This window comes from Amblyomma mixtum, chromosome 3, assembly GCF_055824585.1.
Source record: "Amblyomma mixtum isolate Tamu chromosome 3, ASM5582458v1, whole genome shotgun sequence".
NCBI classification, from domain to species: Eukaryota; Metazoa; Arthropoda; class Arachnida; order Ixodida; family Ixodidae; genus Amblyomma; species Amblyomma mixtum.
The window spans coordinates 335,569,910-335,586,751 of NC_143014.1; the positions used below are offsets into that span (position 1 = coordinate 335,569,910).

The window sequence follows — 16,842 nt, forward strand, 5'->3', positions numbered from 1 at the left end:
AATCAAATCAGCAACATTCAAGAGTGTAACCATTGCTTCCCACGTTTTCGTAAACATTCAGTTGACGACACAAGCCTCTTACCTGTCACAAAGTGCACTCCGCACACAAGTAAACTTGGGTTGACGGGTTCCAAATCGTCGCGCTTAATGCGAGCCAGCCACAGTTCGCGCAGATTCGTACTGAGTCATGGAGCGCTCGCACTTGCATGCCTACGATTATCTTACGAATGCGGATGAAATTCGTGTTAAACGGCTTCTTCTTTCGCCTGGAGCTGTCGCTACGGTCGTAGCAGCCAAGGGTGACACACAAAACCATACCGAATCTACGGATGGACGAGAACCGACACGTTGCAAGCTAACATAGGCAGCGGAAAGCTAGAGGCTGTCTGGCGGTGGTTCGGCAGCATGGCCGACTCGCAGCCGACGGCCACCGGATGTGACGTCGGTGCAAGTTGCACGAGTGTGTCGCTTGCTCCGGTGTGCAGCGCATCTGTCGGTGTGCGTCGATCGCCAGGAGAGTGGAATACCGATGGTTCTTCGGCAGGACGATGGGGCTCTTTTCGTATATTATCTAACCCTCGTCCTACTTCGTTCTCGCTTGTGTTTTTTGCCAGTGTGTGGATAATTCCCAAGCTCTCCAGCTCCCAGAACTCTCTGGGAACATCTGCTGTGTCATTTTCTTCAACTGTGGCTTGCAGAACGATAACCTGGGCGAAACTCATTACCGGAGAATACGAACTGCTCTTTCCCTGCACCGCCCATCCGAACATTGTCTCTGACGCGGTCAGGCTGCCCCTTAGGCGATGTATTCGGCCTGTCACCGCTCCCCAGTAATGGTCCGATCCGATAACAATACTAACTGAGCGGTGTTTTAGCTCGTTCAGGTCATCGCCTAAACTGCAGCCAAGGTGGTCTAATTCTTCCAAGATACTTTCGTCTAGGCTTGGGAGATCCTGTTCACAGATAGTCGGTGTTTCGAGAGCGTCGATCTCGTACCTTCGGTTGTTTCGCCTGCTTCGCAAAGTCAGCCGAACCCTTCGAAAGGTACGTTCTTCTTTACCGGCTCCAAACAAGCCGACTGTTAGGATTTCGGTACCGAGCAGATTGCAGTTCAGCTCCTTTGACAGCAGTTCGGTAATAAAGGAGCGCTGGCTACCAGTGTCAAACATGATTCTAGCCAGTTTTCTCTTCTTCTGACTCTCGGCCCATGCTGTCACAGTTTGGAGCAGAACTGCCGGTGTCGCGCCACACTGCGTTGCTTGCAGGCTGACTGGACTAGCGCTTTCGTTTATGCCCTTCTGACTCTCATGCGGTCGAGCGTCTCGCCGGTTGGGAATGAAGCTCGGGTCACACATCGTTGAGGCATGCCTGACGCGACACTTGCTGCAAGATGTCATGCTCTTGCACATCCTTGCCGTATTTTTTGGTCGCGTACATCGGAAACATCGGCCGTGCTCCCGTAACATGCGCTTCTTCTCCGACAGCTCCCTTGCGGTGGTGCAGTTCTCCGTTGCATGCTGTTCTGACTTGAACAGGAAGCATACTACGCCCTTCCTTGTGCCATGCAAGGCTGCCGCCTACGAGTGTCGAGGCTTGCCAGGATATGCTGCACTCTTCACCAGTTCATGCGCCTGATTACGGGACATGGACTTACCAGTTGCGTCGTTGGGTTGCTCATTGTCCGCCCTTTCTCGGCACTCAACTTCGATCCGAAGAAATTACATAAGTGCGGAGCTATTGTCGGAGCTAGTGTCGGTTCTTTTGTCGGAGCTAGTGTCGGTGTTTGAGGCGTTGCCGTTGCTGGAGCCCTCTGCGTCCTTCGAAGCCATCATCCTGTTGTACAGCAGGTTCAGGTCGGTCGGAAGCGCTCGGAGCACAAGAGGGTAAAGCATTGCGCAGTACGATTCTTCGCCCACACCCAACGCCTTAAGGCCTCGCATTTGAGCCTGAAGGCTGTCATACCAGCGCCGCAGAGTGTGGGCACTGCCTGTCGATGACACCTGTGCGGCAGCCATCAGACCCTCCATCTAGTCCTGTATGAGGATGGCTTGATTTGCGAATCGCTGTTTGAGGATGTCAATGGCGTGGTTGTAGCACTCCGCCGTCAGTTGCAACCCCTCGATGGCAGATGCTCCGTCTCCTGTCAGTGCAGATCGCAAATACTGAAATTTCTCTGCTGGTGATAGGTCCGAATTCTTGTGGATCGATGTTTCAAATAGCTCCCAAAATGGCTGCCAATTCCTTCTTTCGCCGTTAAATTTCAGGAGTTCCAATTTGAGTCTTGTCTTGGCAGTCGTTCCTGTCGTTGGGCTTCGATCTTCGTTTGATTTAGTTCCTTCCGCGTTCGTTCCTTTTGTGCTGCGTTTCGCTGCAGACTTCAGTTGGCTAGAGAAGTCACGATCTTGTCGCCGTATTCGATGATGGTTGCAAACTCTGCGTCGGCTTCCTGTTCGGTGATCAAAAGCTCGATCGCGGCGTCTACATCGTTCAGTTGACGTTGAGTCAATTGAAGACGTTCGATAATTACCTCCAGATCCTCGGCGTTCGGTGCGGTAGACTTCAGCAATGCTTCTGCCTCACCAACCAGACGCGTTGCTTGAGTTCGCAGGGCCTTCCTCTTTCTCTTCGAGATCTCTATGTCTTTCGAGGAGCCGATCTTGGTGGTCCGTTGATGTTGCAGAATCGTTCTCCCGGGTTTCGGAGCCAGAAATTAGTGTAGTAACGGAGTTATCCGTTCGGCGTTTTAATCACTCGCCACCACACACATTCTTTTTCTACAACACAACAACCACCATTTATTACATGGGTGAGAAAAGGCGGCACACTACATCACCGACCACGGAAAGACCACAACCACTCACACACTCCTAACACAAACTGCCTCCTGACAACCCCATCTCCGTCCCCACCGCGACCGTCCCGACGTTCGGCGCGTTCGGCGCCCACTGGTGTCAAGGTAAGGGGGTAATGCCCTGTGCGGCTACCACCGTCCGTTCTAACAGTGTGTAAGACTTCTCAGCGTAAACTGATGAAGTAAAAAGGCTTTTTGCGACAATGTTTTGAAAGAGCGTTTCCCTAAAGCTGCTGACGCGTGCGGGGGCACTGAGAGCATATAAATTGCACGTACCGGACCATTTATTCCAGCATTTCGCACACCTTGAGCCGGTGTGCCTGGGTTCGAATCCGGCCGCGTTTCGATGCACGTGAAACGCAAAAGCCTCCTGCGTGCTTTATTTGTTGTTGTTTATTCATACTGTCAACCCAAGTAAGGGTCTTTACAGGAGTGGAAAAACAACACAACAATGTAAGTGCAATACAATGTAAGTGCTCGTTAAAGACTCCCAGGCGGTCGTAATTATTCCGGGCCGCTCCACTGGGGCACCTCTTTCTTCTTTCACTCTCACCTTCCTTGCTTCCCTCACGGCGTGGTTGAGGTGCCCACCAAGAAGTGAGACAGCTAATGCGTCTCATTTCCTGATAACGTGTTTTTGTTTGTTTGTTTTTTCCGCACACCTTTCTGACTTTCCACGCAGATCCTGCAAGATGATTTCATGGCTTCGGCGTCGACATGCAGAAGAGGTGGCAAAATCACTAGCCGTGCTGAACACCTATAGTCAAATGAAAATCTGCAGAGAGTGCGCCTAAAAGTTCGTTTAATTCATTAACCGAGGGTCTTCGGCCTCGAGGAGCGACGAAAATCTATGGGGGCACTTTGACAACCTAAAGAGCGCTAGGCGAAAGCCTTTGTCGCGCTACTTCGACTGCCAATGACTGCCTATGTTTGTTACGGCTGCCCCGCTTGGGAGCCATCCTCCTCCACTAGCTGCCGCACACCGACTGACGACGGAGCAGCGCTCGACGCCGCCGTGCCGACAGCTCCACCTCTCGACAAGGGCGTCCGCAGAATTTTTTGCAGGGGGGGGCCCCGTTGGTTGTTGGCGCCAAAGGGGGGGGGGGTATGTTCGTAGCAAACAGGCACTATTTGCGGAGTAAATTTATTTATTTATATATAAATAAAAATTAAGCAAAATGCACACATGAAAGAGAAATTACAAACAGCAAATTAAAGCGCGGCTAGGAGAGGTACATTGGAGTTTATCAACGAAGAAACAATTAAAATTAATAAAAAATGCAAAAAGATACTATCACTTCGTGGAGAAGAGTGCTCAGTCTTGCTGCATACGGGTTCTCGACTCACCTGGATTGATGACCAGCACACAGCACAACATGTTCACAAACACGCAACTACAGTCACTCAGTCAGTCTTCCTTGAACAGCAACTGTAGGCGCCTCGGATTTTTCTGGGCGAATTGCGTAATTAGACGTGTGATGAATTCACTTCTGTGCTTCATTACACGCTCTCGGTGCACACTCATCATACACATTGATTGGAAAAACTGTTGAACGCGTACGTTGAAAACAAAAGATGACTATATATACAACGAAAACTTATTTACATGATAAATGCACGCTCGCAGCTTCATACACCTCGCTCCATCTTGCTCGCGCATCCGCACAGTCGAACAACCGCACACACACTGCTCGCCGCTCGTCGTTTTCTCGTCCGCTGTCTTGGTTGTTGTCAGCTTCGCTGACAACCGGGCACTAAAAACACCGAAGCACAAACACAGAGGCGCGCACTTGCCGCAGTATCCCCGAATGCGCACTTTGGGGGTGAAAGGAACGCCGCGCAACTTCCGAGGGGAAGGGACACTCGCCACTCCGGTCGGAAAAATTGTTTTTGTGTTTTTATGGGGTTCAGAGCCCCAAAACGACTCAGGCTATGAGGGACGGAGTAGTACAGAGTTCCGGATAATGTCGACCACCTGGGTCTCTTTACCATGCACTGACACGCACAGTACATGGGCGCTGTTGTGATTTGAGGCCCAGCCAGAGGTGACAGGCGAGCCAGGCAGGCGCCATCGGGCTGCGTTGACCAAAGGCGCTGGTTTTCGCAGAAGACGCAAAGAACGCTGGTGTGGGGGCGCCTCTGGAGACTGCGTCGCCGTGAACAAAAGCAGCTAATCCCCTTTGCCGGAGATTCTGAAAGCGGCGCTTCTACCGAACTGCACTCTCCCGTGGATCGGAGGAGAGAGCGAGCGGCGGCGGCGCCAACTCATCGCCCGCTTGCCCCTGAGCAGCCCGACAAAGCGGGGGTGGACACGGCTGATTTGTCCTTCCCTCCTGAAGAATTCATCGGTGACCGGCATAACGATAGGCGAAAACAAGATGCCCCGTGCACTGTCTGCCTCCGTGTCGCTATCTCTCTAGACACCCATCTCAAGACGGCTCGAAACACATGCTCGCCGGTGCCGCTGTATTTCTGCAGCAGGTCGCCCTTCAGTAGAGCTAACGATGGCGTGGTTTGAAAACGGTGGAACGACGTGCTCCCGGACGCGGCATTTCGCAGATGTGACCCAAAGCGTGGAAGCGGGGCTGCTTTTACCCTTTTGGCTGAGCGCACCACCGCCCCTGGCGTGCGGCCATCACTCACGGTTCGAGTGAGTGATTTTCCAGGGGGGTGCAGCCGCCCCCCCTTGCCCCCCCCCCCTCCGGACGCCCATGCCTCTCGACGAAGATGACGTCACCTTTTGACAGCTGGGCTCGTCGATGAGTCACCCCATGCGCTGGATGTAACGCGTTTAAACGCTTTCGTCTTAAATAAATGCGGTCTGCAATCGCCGTCGGGTCTTACAAGCAAAGCGATTAAAAACTGCGAAAGAAAAAAAAAAGAATATTCCCGATGTTGTTCAGTCAAGCACGGTAGGCTCCACGGGCTTGTCAGTGAATCCAAGCCTTTTCGACGGCTTTGAAGCTTTTTCCATTCGCGGCTCTTTCAACACTGGTCGGGTTGAAGTCGCGTTTTTACAATGCCATAATTCTCCGTAGGCGGCATAAGACTGTAGCATGAAAATGAAGCACGAACAGTCTCTGCTGCTACTCTTGATCCCGTGCGGATGTTGTCTTAACACGACCGGCTGGGCTGCCCTACTGTGGATTGTGCCGAAGAGAGGAGAAACGAGCTAACACATGGGGCGACTGGCCAGATGTTACGTATAGACCCGTTGAAAATACCTGGAAGCCACGTTCTCTTCAAAGAACAAACCCCTCCGCCATGACGAAATGGTTGTACTAACGAAACACCAGTTGGGTGCAGCACTGAAAACCTGTATTGCAAGCCTTATTTCCTGCATGAACCTGGCGAGCAGCAGCTTGGCACAGTTGCGCGTTATCCCCTAAACACGTGACAACAGCTACGCTGGAGGTGGGGAGGGGCAAAGCAGTTATCCTCCAGGAAATTCCTCACTTTCCCTTCAAGAAGGCGTACTCGAAGTATCTTTCCATCAGCTGTTTTGTCATAATTGTTGCAAAGAACGAGTCCCAGTCATGATGGTTCTCCTTCTGACGGGTGACAGAGCCTAAATGTGTTGAAAAAAAAAAGTGAGCGGTACTGGAGCGAAAGAAGAGATATTTACGAAATGCATATATGTTTAATGCAGGGAAATTTTTAAAAAGACGGGAAGTTCTTTTCAAAACTGAATGTGAGAGAGAGAGAGAAAAAAAAAAACCTTTGCTGTTCATTGAGGTTTAAAGGACGAAGGTAGTTTGTGCTGCCCTTAGTTCCGAACCCCATTTGCCGCAGCTATCGGTCTGGCCCTGGCCATCATGTAACGCTTTCAGCCATCACTTTGGCTTTCCGATGGGACGGAAGGGGTGTTGTATTGTGGGATACCTCAGACGGATTGAAGTATATTCCTATGTGAAATGGTACGGAGGAGATGTGCGACACAAAATGGGACATTTGCGGGCTAGCGTGTGGAATTAAATGCGTACTTAAGCGCAAGGTAAGGTGTGATCAGACTACAATATATCCCCGAAGAGCCTGCTTCAGTGGTGTAAGCCTGCTCGCGAAGCGAGATCTGTCAATCGACCTTGTATTTTTTTGTTCGGATGCGGCTGTACTAGATCATTCGAAGAAAGTTTAAAACAGCCGAAGACTTCAATTATCACCATCAGCAGCAGAAGCAGCCTAAATACGGTCACTACAGGACAAAGACCATTGCCAGCTGCTACCATGTTGTCTCCGCAAATGTCCTAATCGCATCTGCCCACCTGACTTTCTGACGTCCGCTGCCATGCACGCCCTCTCCTAGAATCCACTCCGTTATCCTGATGTGCCATCGGTTAGTTTCCTTTCGCATTACATGCTTTGTCCATGCTCATTACTACTTGATTTCAAATAGGATGTCATTAACTCGCGTTTGTTCACTACCCAAGGCTGGCATCCCACGCTTTAGTGGCCTCTGCCCATTTTTCGCTGTTTGCGCGATTGCTGTAGCCCCCTCGCTTAAGATAGAAAATCAAGTCTAAACTCCGCAGAAAGAGTAATGTGTTTACTTTTGGGCGATAGACGTTACTAATAACAATTATTTTCGGTAAGAGAGGAGTGAGCAAAAAACAAAATGGCCGAAACAATATTTGATTCGACTTCGCAGCTCGCATGAAATTTTTTTTTTAATATACTGCAGGAAAAATTGGGCTGCTTCTGGAGCGTTTAAATGGAATGTTCCGGTAAATAGAGAGCGCTTTCTGACTACAATGAACAGTTATTTAGAACCGGCGCCCTGAAAACTTAGAAAATTTGCAAAAATAACGCATATTACTGGCTCAATAGCTTCCAGTCTGTCTGACAAAACGTAAGAATATTTGGCACAGTTGTGGTCGGGCATATTTTGGTAAGTGCGCAACAATACTTTGAACTGCAATAGGTAGTTCTTTAGTTTTCGTCGTTCAAAATTACAGGTCATGACGGAAACAATGACCCACAGAGGTCTGGGCCAAGGTGGTCTGGGAACCCAGAACCTAAACTCCTCTGGGTCTCGTTTTCGTGATGACGGGTGAATCTGGCCACTGAAAACTGAACAACTATACTAACTGCAGCTAAAAAAAAAAAAAAAGAAGGGAAGTAATTACGATCCACAAATGTACCAAATATGCTTTTGTTTTCATTTATGCCGGAACCTATAACGAGTCTCTGATAAGCGTCGTTTTACTGGGAGAGCGTTAGTATTCCCACGTCGGAAAAAGTTGTCCGGCGTCGGCGACCGTTTGAAGCCTCGGAGCAGGCGCGGCCGGAGCACGCATATGGAATGTGACGCCAGCTATATAGGTAACGTAAACTTGTGACGTCATCACGACTTGTCCACTGTGACAAGTAACGACCTACCCAACAGGCTGTGAACAGACTGCCCAACGTGGCAGGTGGCAGTTAAATGAATGATTGGTCGCAACATGGGTCTCAAAAGCCCTTCATATGGCCGTGCTCGAAACAGCCACCTGCCAGTGCAGTGGCGCATCGCTCAACCACTGTACCACTGCGCCAGGTCTGTTAAGAGGGCTCACCAGCTAGAAGGCAACTCAGATTTGAACTTTTTCTGTCGATAGATGGCAGCACCTGAGTACCCCAAAAAGGAGGGAAATTCTATTGCCCCTCCAGGTGTGTAAACTACACCGCGACACGAAAGTATTCGTTCTTCCGCCTACAAAAAGTAGAGCCCAGAACTTTCTGTAGGTATGCGGCCAAGGTTCCGGGGACCGAAGCACAAAAAAGTTAACCCCTCTGAAGCCATTGAGCACAGAAGGATGTGGGGGTCATACAATGGACCATTTCCCAGGAACCCACCAATCTAGCGTTTCCGATTTGGGTTCCGGGTGACTGGTTTCGCCTGAGCAGACAGGTGTGGTCGGTTAAAATGGCAGAAGGGAGGCTTGCTGCATCCCCAGGACATTACCTGGAAAAGGTTCCATTGTGTTGAACATCTGTGGGGTCAGTGGCTAAATAAAAGAAAAGAAAGGACCTCCTAGCACAATGCCTTATGACTGGTTTTCTTCCCATTCCCGCGTAGCCTTCCTTACATAGCTACAGAATCATGTCCTCGGTTGTAGTGACAGCCTGTAGCTTACTTTGCCTATATAGTCTCGTACGAGGTTTCCCAGCGCCGAACACCCATCTTCCGCTTCTCAGCACCAACAAGTCACCAAGCAAATCAAAATTGGATGAAAGGACGAGAAGTATGGTTTGCAAAAGCACCGAGAGCGTCCTGTAGCTATGCATGGTGACTGAACGCTAACTTTGGCATTGCATAAGCGAGTGCTTGCTTAGCTCTGTTTACATGAACCAGTAACGCCAGGTTGAGGCGGTGGTCGGGCTGAGGGAAGTCAACTCGACCGACGCATATTTACATGAACTCGATTTTAGCTAGTCGAGACCGGTTCATAAGCAGTGACACCAAGCGTCGAGCACCGCATTACGAGCGAGCAGTGGTAGCATCCAAGATTCAGTGTTGTCGGTAACGCGCGCGTTACAAGTAACGGCGTTACCGGTAACGCGTTACTTTTTTCGGTAACTTAGTAACGTACTAGTTACCATTTCGGAACTGTAACGGGTCACGTACTTACGTTAACATTTTTCGGTAACGTGAGGTGTCACGTTACTAGTTACTTTTTTATTTCAATTGTCCCCCGAAAATGATGTTGCAAATAGATAAAATGTACCGGTGTTCTCGACGACCATTGTTGCGGCTCGCACACCTGCCCTTGACGACGCACTCAACTAAAATAAAAAAGCACGAACACGCAGTCACACACTTGTCTTCACCCCCAAACCCCTCACATCCACAACTCTCTAAAGAGTGGACGCATGCCGAGCCACCAATGAACCATTTGTAGAAATCTGTAAGTCAGTTTCTGCGTAAGCTTGTTTTCCAGCCAAAAGATCTCGTTCCCACGCGACACACTCGCATTCCCTCTTCTGAGCAAACTCATGAATGTCGCCAGTTTACTTCAAGATGGCCCCAAGAGAGCCGTCGAAGGAGTACAATGGTACAGCACAGAAAAGGGGATTGCAGTCAACCTGCTGTTTCTATCTGCAACTGCGGCTACGTTTCAGGTTATTGAGTTCCTAAGCGAGCGAAGCTGACCTTGAACACCTTGACGTAAACACTCGCATTTTCGCGATAATTATGCAGGTTCAAGTAAAAAAAAATGTTTATGTGCGCTAATAGATTTTTTCCGGAACTATGACATGTAAGCATGTCTTTATTGCTACACAATTTCCGCGTAATTTCGTAAGCAGAAGCACACCAAAATTACTGTAAATTTGTTGAGTTCAGCTGTTTCCTTTGTGAAGTTGGAACTAAATGAAGTGTGAACTTTATAAAATTATTATCTTGAGTTCTTACAGCGAAGATGCACTCAATAAAATTTATTGCCATGGAGTAACGGCAAAGTAACGTGCGATACTTTTTTTTCGGTAACGGTAACGCGTTACCTTTTTTTGTGGGTAACGTAGGGCGGTAACGCGTTTTTTTTTTAGTGTAACGAGTAACGTATTTAGTTACTTTTTTTCGGTAACGCCTACAACACTGCCAAGATTGAGGCACACCACCGCTGCTTCAGAGGTGCGACAGCGCAAGTGAAAAACAAGTTTGCATTATTCTCTCCCCTCCGTTTTTTCGGCCCGGCAGCGTTTACAAGCACATTGGAGCAGGGTGGAGTTGAGTCAACCCCGATCTCTTGACTCGACTCGGCGCGTTTACGTGAACAAAGTAGCCGGTTTTTGACCCCATAACTCGACTCACTTGGGCTTTGGTGCGAACAATGCCTTACTGTGTGTGCTGTGGGAGGGGTGGGTGGGGGGGGGGAGCTGCTTTTGGGTGTGGCCTTGCATCCGGCTTCCTTTTCGCACCACAAGCTCGAGAGAAAAAGAAAAGCAGAATCCTTTCGAAATACAGCCCAAGCAAGAAAAAAGGAAAGAAAGAAATCAAGTTCGTCCAGGTTCTAAAAAAAACTGTGCGCACGAACACAGACAAGCAAGAAGTTGGTGGTAGAGTGTAGTAGCGACAAAATAGTTTGTTGCCAGGTGGAGCCACGTCGCACTAGTAAAATTTTAGCGCGAAATTCAAATCCCCGCAGAAAATACATACACAACTTTCAGAGCCTGTAAAATACAAACACTAGGTTCGATATGGATAAAAATTGCGGCCTAACAATCAAGAAAGAAAAAGGGAGGAAATGTTGCGGACGAAATTTTGATATTTGGCTTAGTTTTTTCCCAAGATGACATGAAGGTTTGACATATCTAAAAGCACCATTTTTCTGGAACTTTGCGTCTAATTAGTAAAAAAATGAAACTTAAACAACAAAATCTGTCCGCAACATTTCCTCTATTCACTAAAGACGAAAACGCTGCCACAAACCTCATGAAAATCGAGCCATGTTTAGACATGGTATAGCTTCTGAAAGTTCCCATGTATTTCCTATGGACACTGCCACTGGTGAACCCTCTTGCATCGATCTATGAATGTTGATTAGAGAATGACCAATTCCGCTCATATGGCCATTAACCTATTAATGCTATGGCGTCATACCCTTAAGGCGGAGCTTAAGTGTCCCCTCCAGTTTTTTTTCTTGTTTTTTTTTGTCATTCTCACACCACTAGTTCTAGATAATTACCCAGTGGAGCCGAAAGCAGCCTCCATTTACCGGTATTAACATTTCATTCAAACGATGCAGGATCTGTCCTCTTTTTGGTGCTTTAGCTTTTCCAAAAAAAACTTCGCGCAGGCAGAGAAGTCGAACAAGGTAACAGCTCTAAGCACTCCATTGTTGCTCAATCCACCCGTACCAACAATTAGTATGGCCATTAAAAAAGCGTGCCGCTCGAAATTAAATACATTTCTCTTCCTGACGAGATAAACTTGTTTTTACATAATAACAGGCAGGGTCACAGCAATCACTCAAACACTGAAAAATACACCTATCATTTTTCTTTCCATACATCTCTCCGTGCTGCCGTCAACTTTATTTAAAGCCTTTTCACTGGCCTCAAAGCTTCAACGCCATAAGTGAGTGCTTGAAAGATGTAACTGTTGTATACTTTCCTCTTGCAGCCAATAAGCTATGTGTAGCTGCGTTACATCTGTTGTAGAAGGACGCTTTTAATTTTTTATAGCGCTTGGAGTGTTTCGGTCAGAAAACTAATCTTAACGCACAAGGTTGGAGGGGTTGGGGCGTCGTCTCCACCGCCCCCCTTTCCTTCTCGCCCTGTGAGAGTCAAGGCGGCGCTGGAGGGTTCCACGTGGAAACTGATATTTAAATTTCAGAGCGTTCACATAAGTTCATTGTTCAGTTCTCTCCTTTCACTTCCATCTACTAAGACTTGAGTTAACTGTTCAGTTAAATCCTTGCACTCTTATCAGAATCGGCCTGGATTTAAAGCCGCAAGGGGCTCTGTGTGGATCACTCCGGAATGACTTCTCCATTCTACCTTCCTAAAGCAAGCCCCGAGAACGCGGATACTGAGCCCGCGCCTTATTAGCACCGTATATAACCGCTACACCGCAGTAACGAAAGAAAGGAGGAAGAAAGAAAGAACGAAAGAAAGAAAGAAAGAAAGAAAGAAGGAAAGAGAGAAAGAAAGAAAGAAAGAAAGGAAGAAAGAAAGAAAGAAAGAAAGAAAGAAATGACTGTAAACAGATAATTAGTGGTCATTTGCCACATTGGGAGATGGCGCCGAAAATTTTATGTACCTTAGCCGTGGTAGTTTTTTTTATTTAATAAGTACCAGCAGCCGCGCCGCGTATTTTTACCCATTCATTGAACTGAACAGACTTTTGTAGAAATCAACTGTTTAAACTGAACCGTTCTCATGACAAAAGGTTTTGCCTGGTTTTATTTTCTCCTTCGGTTTTTTCTTTTGTTTTTTTTTTGTGCGGGGAAACAAAATTTAGGGAAAATTAATAAAAGAAAAACCATGTGACAACAAAACCGGACGCTGCTGTCTCAAACTCAGACCGAAACGATTCAGTCGGCCTCATCGCTGGCCTGCTCTCACAGATGATGCTTTCGGTTCGTGCCGAGACTGAGTGAAGCGCTGGCACCTGCTGACGCATATGGAGATGAACCAATGGCACCCAGTCTCGCATTCGGGACACGTCGTTTACGAATTCTAAGAAATAAAGTTGTGTAATGAGGCCAATATGAAAGCAATATTTTGTCTTGAAAAGCTCGCTTGAGATGAGGTAAGTGAGTTCTTTCCGTATCCGCTAGAGGCCGCTGCAATCGCTGTGCGCAGATGAATTATCACTGGTTTTTCTCTTTTTCTTTTACCGAAAATGAGAGCTAAGTGAACCCTGTTTGAGCGAAAATGTTTCAGATTGGTGCTTCTAAGCCTATTCCGCAACATTTTCACACCACGACTGTAAATAAACGCGCGATTGATTAATTAGTTAATTAGGCTGTTTATTGCAGCGCACAAAGAAAAACCATGCACACACAGACACGCGATTTCATAAAACAGATGGCTTCTTTTGATAGGTCTATAGTGCCTAGTGTAGTGTTTTTGCGCAAAGTTCTTTTTTTATTCTTAAGTTCATTGCTCACCTCGGCCAACTTGCATAGTGTCTACTACTTGTCTACATCTTCGGGTTTCGTAATATGCAACGACATGAACAGCGGTTTTTGTAATCTTTGTTTAGGTGATATTCATTTTAAGATAATAAAACAAAAATTTTCACCAATTATATATAACGCTATTTTTTTAACAATTACCTCCATATCACGATCGTATGTTGATGCGATCATTTCAAGCAATAAATGCCAAAACAACCAAAATATTTTCTGCGTAAATGAGACTGGAAATATTTAATTCGAAAACAGCTTTGTTAGAAGCAGTTATGGGAACCGAATAAGGAGCAATGACCGTCAAATTCGGCGCCACTGCTCCGCTAACAGCTGACTCGCCATGCCTCAAAGCGAAACCGCCAGCCGAAGCGGCAGCGACATCGCGCTCGCCACAAACAAAACATGATCGGAGTCGAGCGCGAATGCGCATGAAAAGTGTATTTTTCATGTTGTGCGGGCTGAGGAGGACCTTCAGCGCCAGCCCGCATTGTGAATAATGAGCGCTCTGAATCTCTACCTAGAGGTAACCCGAAAAGTGTTCGAATCGGACCCCGAAGACCACGGTGCCTGGGCTGACATATATCGCCTGCTGTCCCTGCTTCGGCAGGCGCTAGCGTGTTGTGTGTGTTCCAGCCTACTCGTTGTCCCCATGTCGTCCACTTCTTCAAAGTGTCGGCACACAGTGTGCAAGATGTGTGTCGGCCAGACGATGCGGTTGAATTCGCCGTGTGCAGACTGCAACAGTAGTACCGCCGGTTTCACTGAGAACCTGCATCTCCGTATCGTGTTGCAGTGCTACAAGAAGATATGCCGATATTTGAGTACTCCGAGCTTTCAGAGGAAGTGGGGGAGCTTAAATGGGGGTACGAACATCACTTTTAGGGACATTGTGGTCGAAGGGTCCCGCTTAGCGGATAACTATCGGCATGCAGAGCCCACCTCGACGAGCACACCATCAACCTCGTCGGCAGTGCCTTCCTTGGCAGCTTCATCATCGTTTTCTTCCTCATTAGCCTCAGCAGGGGTTGCAGCATCATCAACAACAGTACCACCTCAAGCAGCACGTGTTGTGAATCGGACATCAGCCGTGGCGGCGGCCGCAGTGACAAAAAGTGTCAATGGTGACAGGACGCGTCGCGTCGCGCTACTCAACGGAGATGTGATGGCACTAGCGCACGACCGTGCTAATTCTGCGCCGTACAAGTTGATAAAAGTACCTCCAGGTAGGTGTTTTCGTATCGAACCAACCTGTTTTGTTTACCAGTGCTCACAAATGCGCGTACGGAGAGAGCTTAGCATTCATTCCCGCGTGCAGTTTCGCAGCAGGTATCGCTGTTCATTGACAGTAACCTTGCACGCATTCGTGTCTGCCGCCTTTGCAAGAAACGCAGACACACTTGTGCATGAACTGAGGTGCAGTTGAGACCGTTAAACTGAGCTGTTGTCGCATTGTGAGTTTTGACTGAGGTTCAGCAACTCGTGTAGTTGTAACGGTTTTCCCCGTTTCCAGTTGACAGACTGACGAGCATTGCGTACATGCGTTTCCCTGCACGTGCATGCTTGGGGAGCCACCACGTTGTTTATTTTTAATCGCTTTGGAGTTCATGCAGGTTTGCGTGTAGTTTACGGTGGTGGGAGACAAATAGTTTGAATAGTACTGCCCCCGCTGTTTCCAGGGCTGGTTGGTTTGAGTGCCTAAGCTTTCGCGTCCTCTCGTACGGCGGCGCGGGTTACTGCCCCGCGCTTTGCGCGTTTACTGAACTTGTCGCCAGATGGCGCAACCATCACGTGTGGCGGGCTGTTTAAATTGTGCAGTGCTTGTCGCTGCAATGTGGATCGTACCGTACTGAAGAGTGTAATCAAGTGCGATACTTCGAGTAGTAGGCACTAACGGACACGCTTTGTATGGATTACTCTCGTTATGGTGGTTACTTCACTCTTGCAAATCAAAATAGAATCTCGATTGATGTGCTGCGAAAACAATGCTTTGGCTTTATTTTGGTACTTCGCTGTGGACGTTTTGTACTTTCTGACCAGCGCTTAAAGCTACACGTCGCATTTTGCGCATATAACGGGCACCTCTGCTGGGGTTCATTTTGCCGGTTACCCGACTCGGTGACAACTTGAGTGTTGTGTGCGCACACGCTAGTGTGGTTGTTGCGTGCTTCGCACAAGCAGCGTGGCATTGCATTCAGTGCGAAGTGACCTGTGAAGACACGGGTCTTCGCTCCTGGTTGTTGTTATTGTTGTCCTCTGTTGGAGTGGTACACACCCAGAGGAGGGTTTGGCCAAGGTGCCTCGCACATTCAAAGAGTTGTGAAACATTGACTCATTTAAGGTAGACGTGGTTGAATTTTGTGTTAAAGAAAATAATTTTAAAAATCATAAATAACAAAGGAGTGTTCCCGACGCAATCGCGAAGTTATGAAAATAATCGCACACTGATTTAGGACATATGTCCTGGCACTTGCCCCAAAGGAGAGAAGAACCAGAATAGAAAGAGGAAGCCCTAAATCGAGCGAGGGGAATCTGCAGATAAGCTTTTCGCATTGAAGCAAATTGCCGACAGGAGAAGAGAAAGTGATCAAGTGATTCAATTTCGCCACATGGTTCATAATAGTTCGACAGAGAGAACCCCGATCGGCACAAATAAAATTTTAGTTGCGGTATTCTGCACCGCGAAAGTGTCATGAACACCTTGAATTGCTGTGAACTGCACAAGCGCGCACTCTAAGGGAATGCCAAATGCTGAAAATCCGCTGTAGCAAGTAGAGGCTCATGACGCAAGGAGTGAAGTTGCAAGAAACATTGAAAGTGGGTTGCCAAATGCACAGTGTTTGAAATGAATGGTACCACAGATCCACAAAGGACAGACTTAGCAAAAAAATCAGCCATCACATTATCATCAGTGCACTCGCGCAGTGCCCTGCGAAGCTGACCTGTTCGCGCCGCCGCGAGTTCGACTCCCAGTCGTGGGTATTTTATTTCTTTTTACCTTAACATTGCGTCGCCGTTGCTAGGCATGGAAGATCTAGACAATATTCTTGGTCTGTGTTGGTAACCGTATGAAGGTTTTTGCACTAAAACCGCTGCAGCTTTTCTACGGCGTTTTCAGTGGGAACTGCAGTGTGGTGTGTCCCACGTTGTTGGGTCATGCTGGGCGAAACAAGGGAACAGGCGTGACTGATGGCGCCCTCTTTTCCTACGAACGAAGCTTGGATGGCTTTCTTGCACTGCCATGCGTTATTTAAAGGTAAACTGTGTCGTTCTTTGAGAATTCCGCGATATTCAAGGATTCCAATTTATATTGGCTGCAGGTAAAGCATGCGAAATTTTTTAAAGCTACCATTTCAAATGGTGGCGTAATCGACGAATAAA

General features: G+C 47.9%; 1 protein-coding gene across 1 annotated transcript in view; it reads left to right on the forward strand.

The window, feature by feature from the left end:
* The first annotated feature begins 13,844 nt into the window (after positions 1-13,844).
* Positions 13,845-16,842, forward strand: part of LOC149356043 (uncharacterized) — a 41,787-nt gene continuing 38,789 nt past the window's right edge. Inside the window, exon 1 of the mRNA XM_089584085.1 lies at positions 13,845-14,687. Within this exon, the coding sequence (XP_089440211.1) occupies positions 13,961-14,687 (727 nt within the window). The 5' untranslated portion in view covers positions 13,845-13,960. The remainder of the gene's footprint in view (positions 14,688-16,842) is intronic.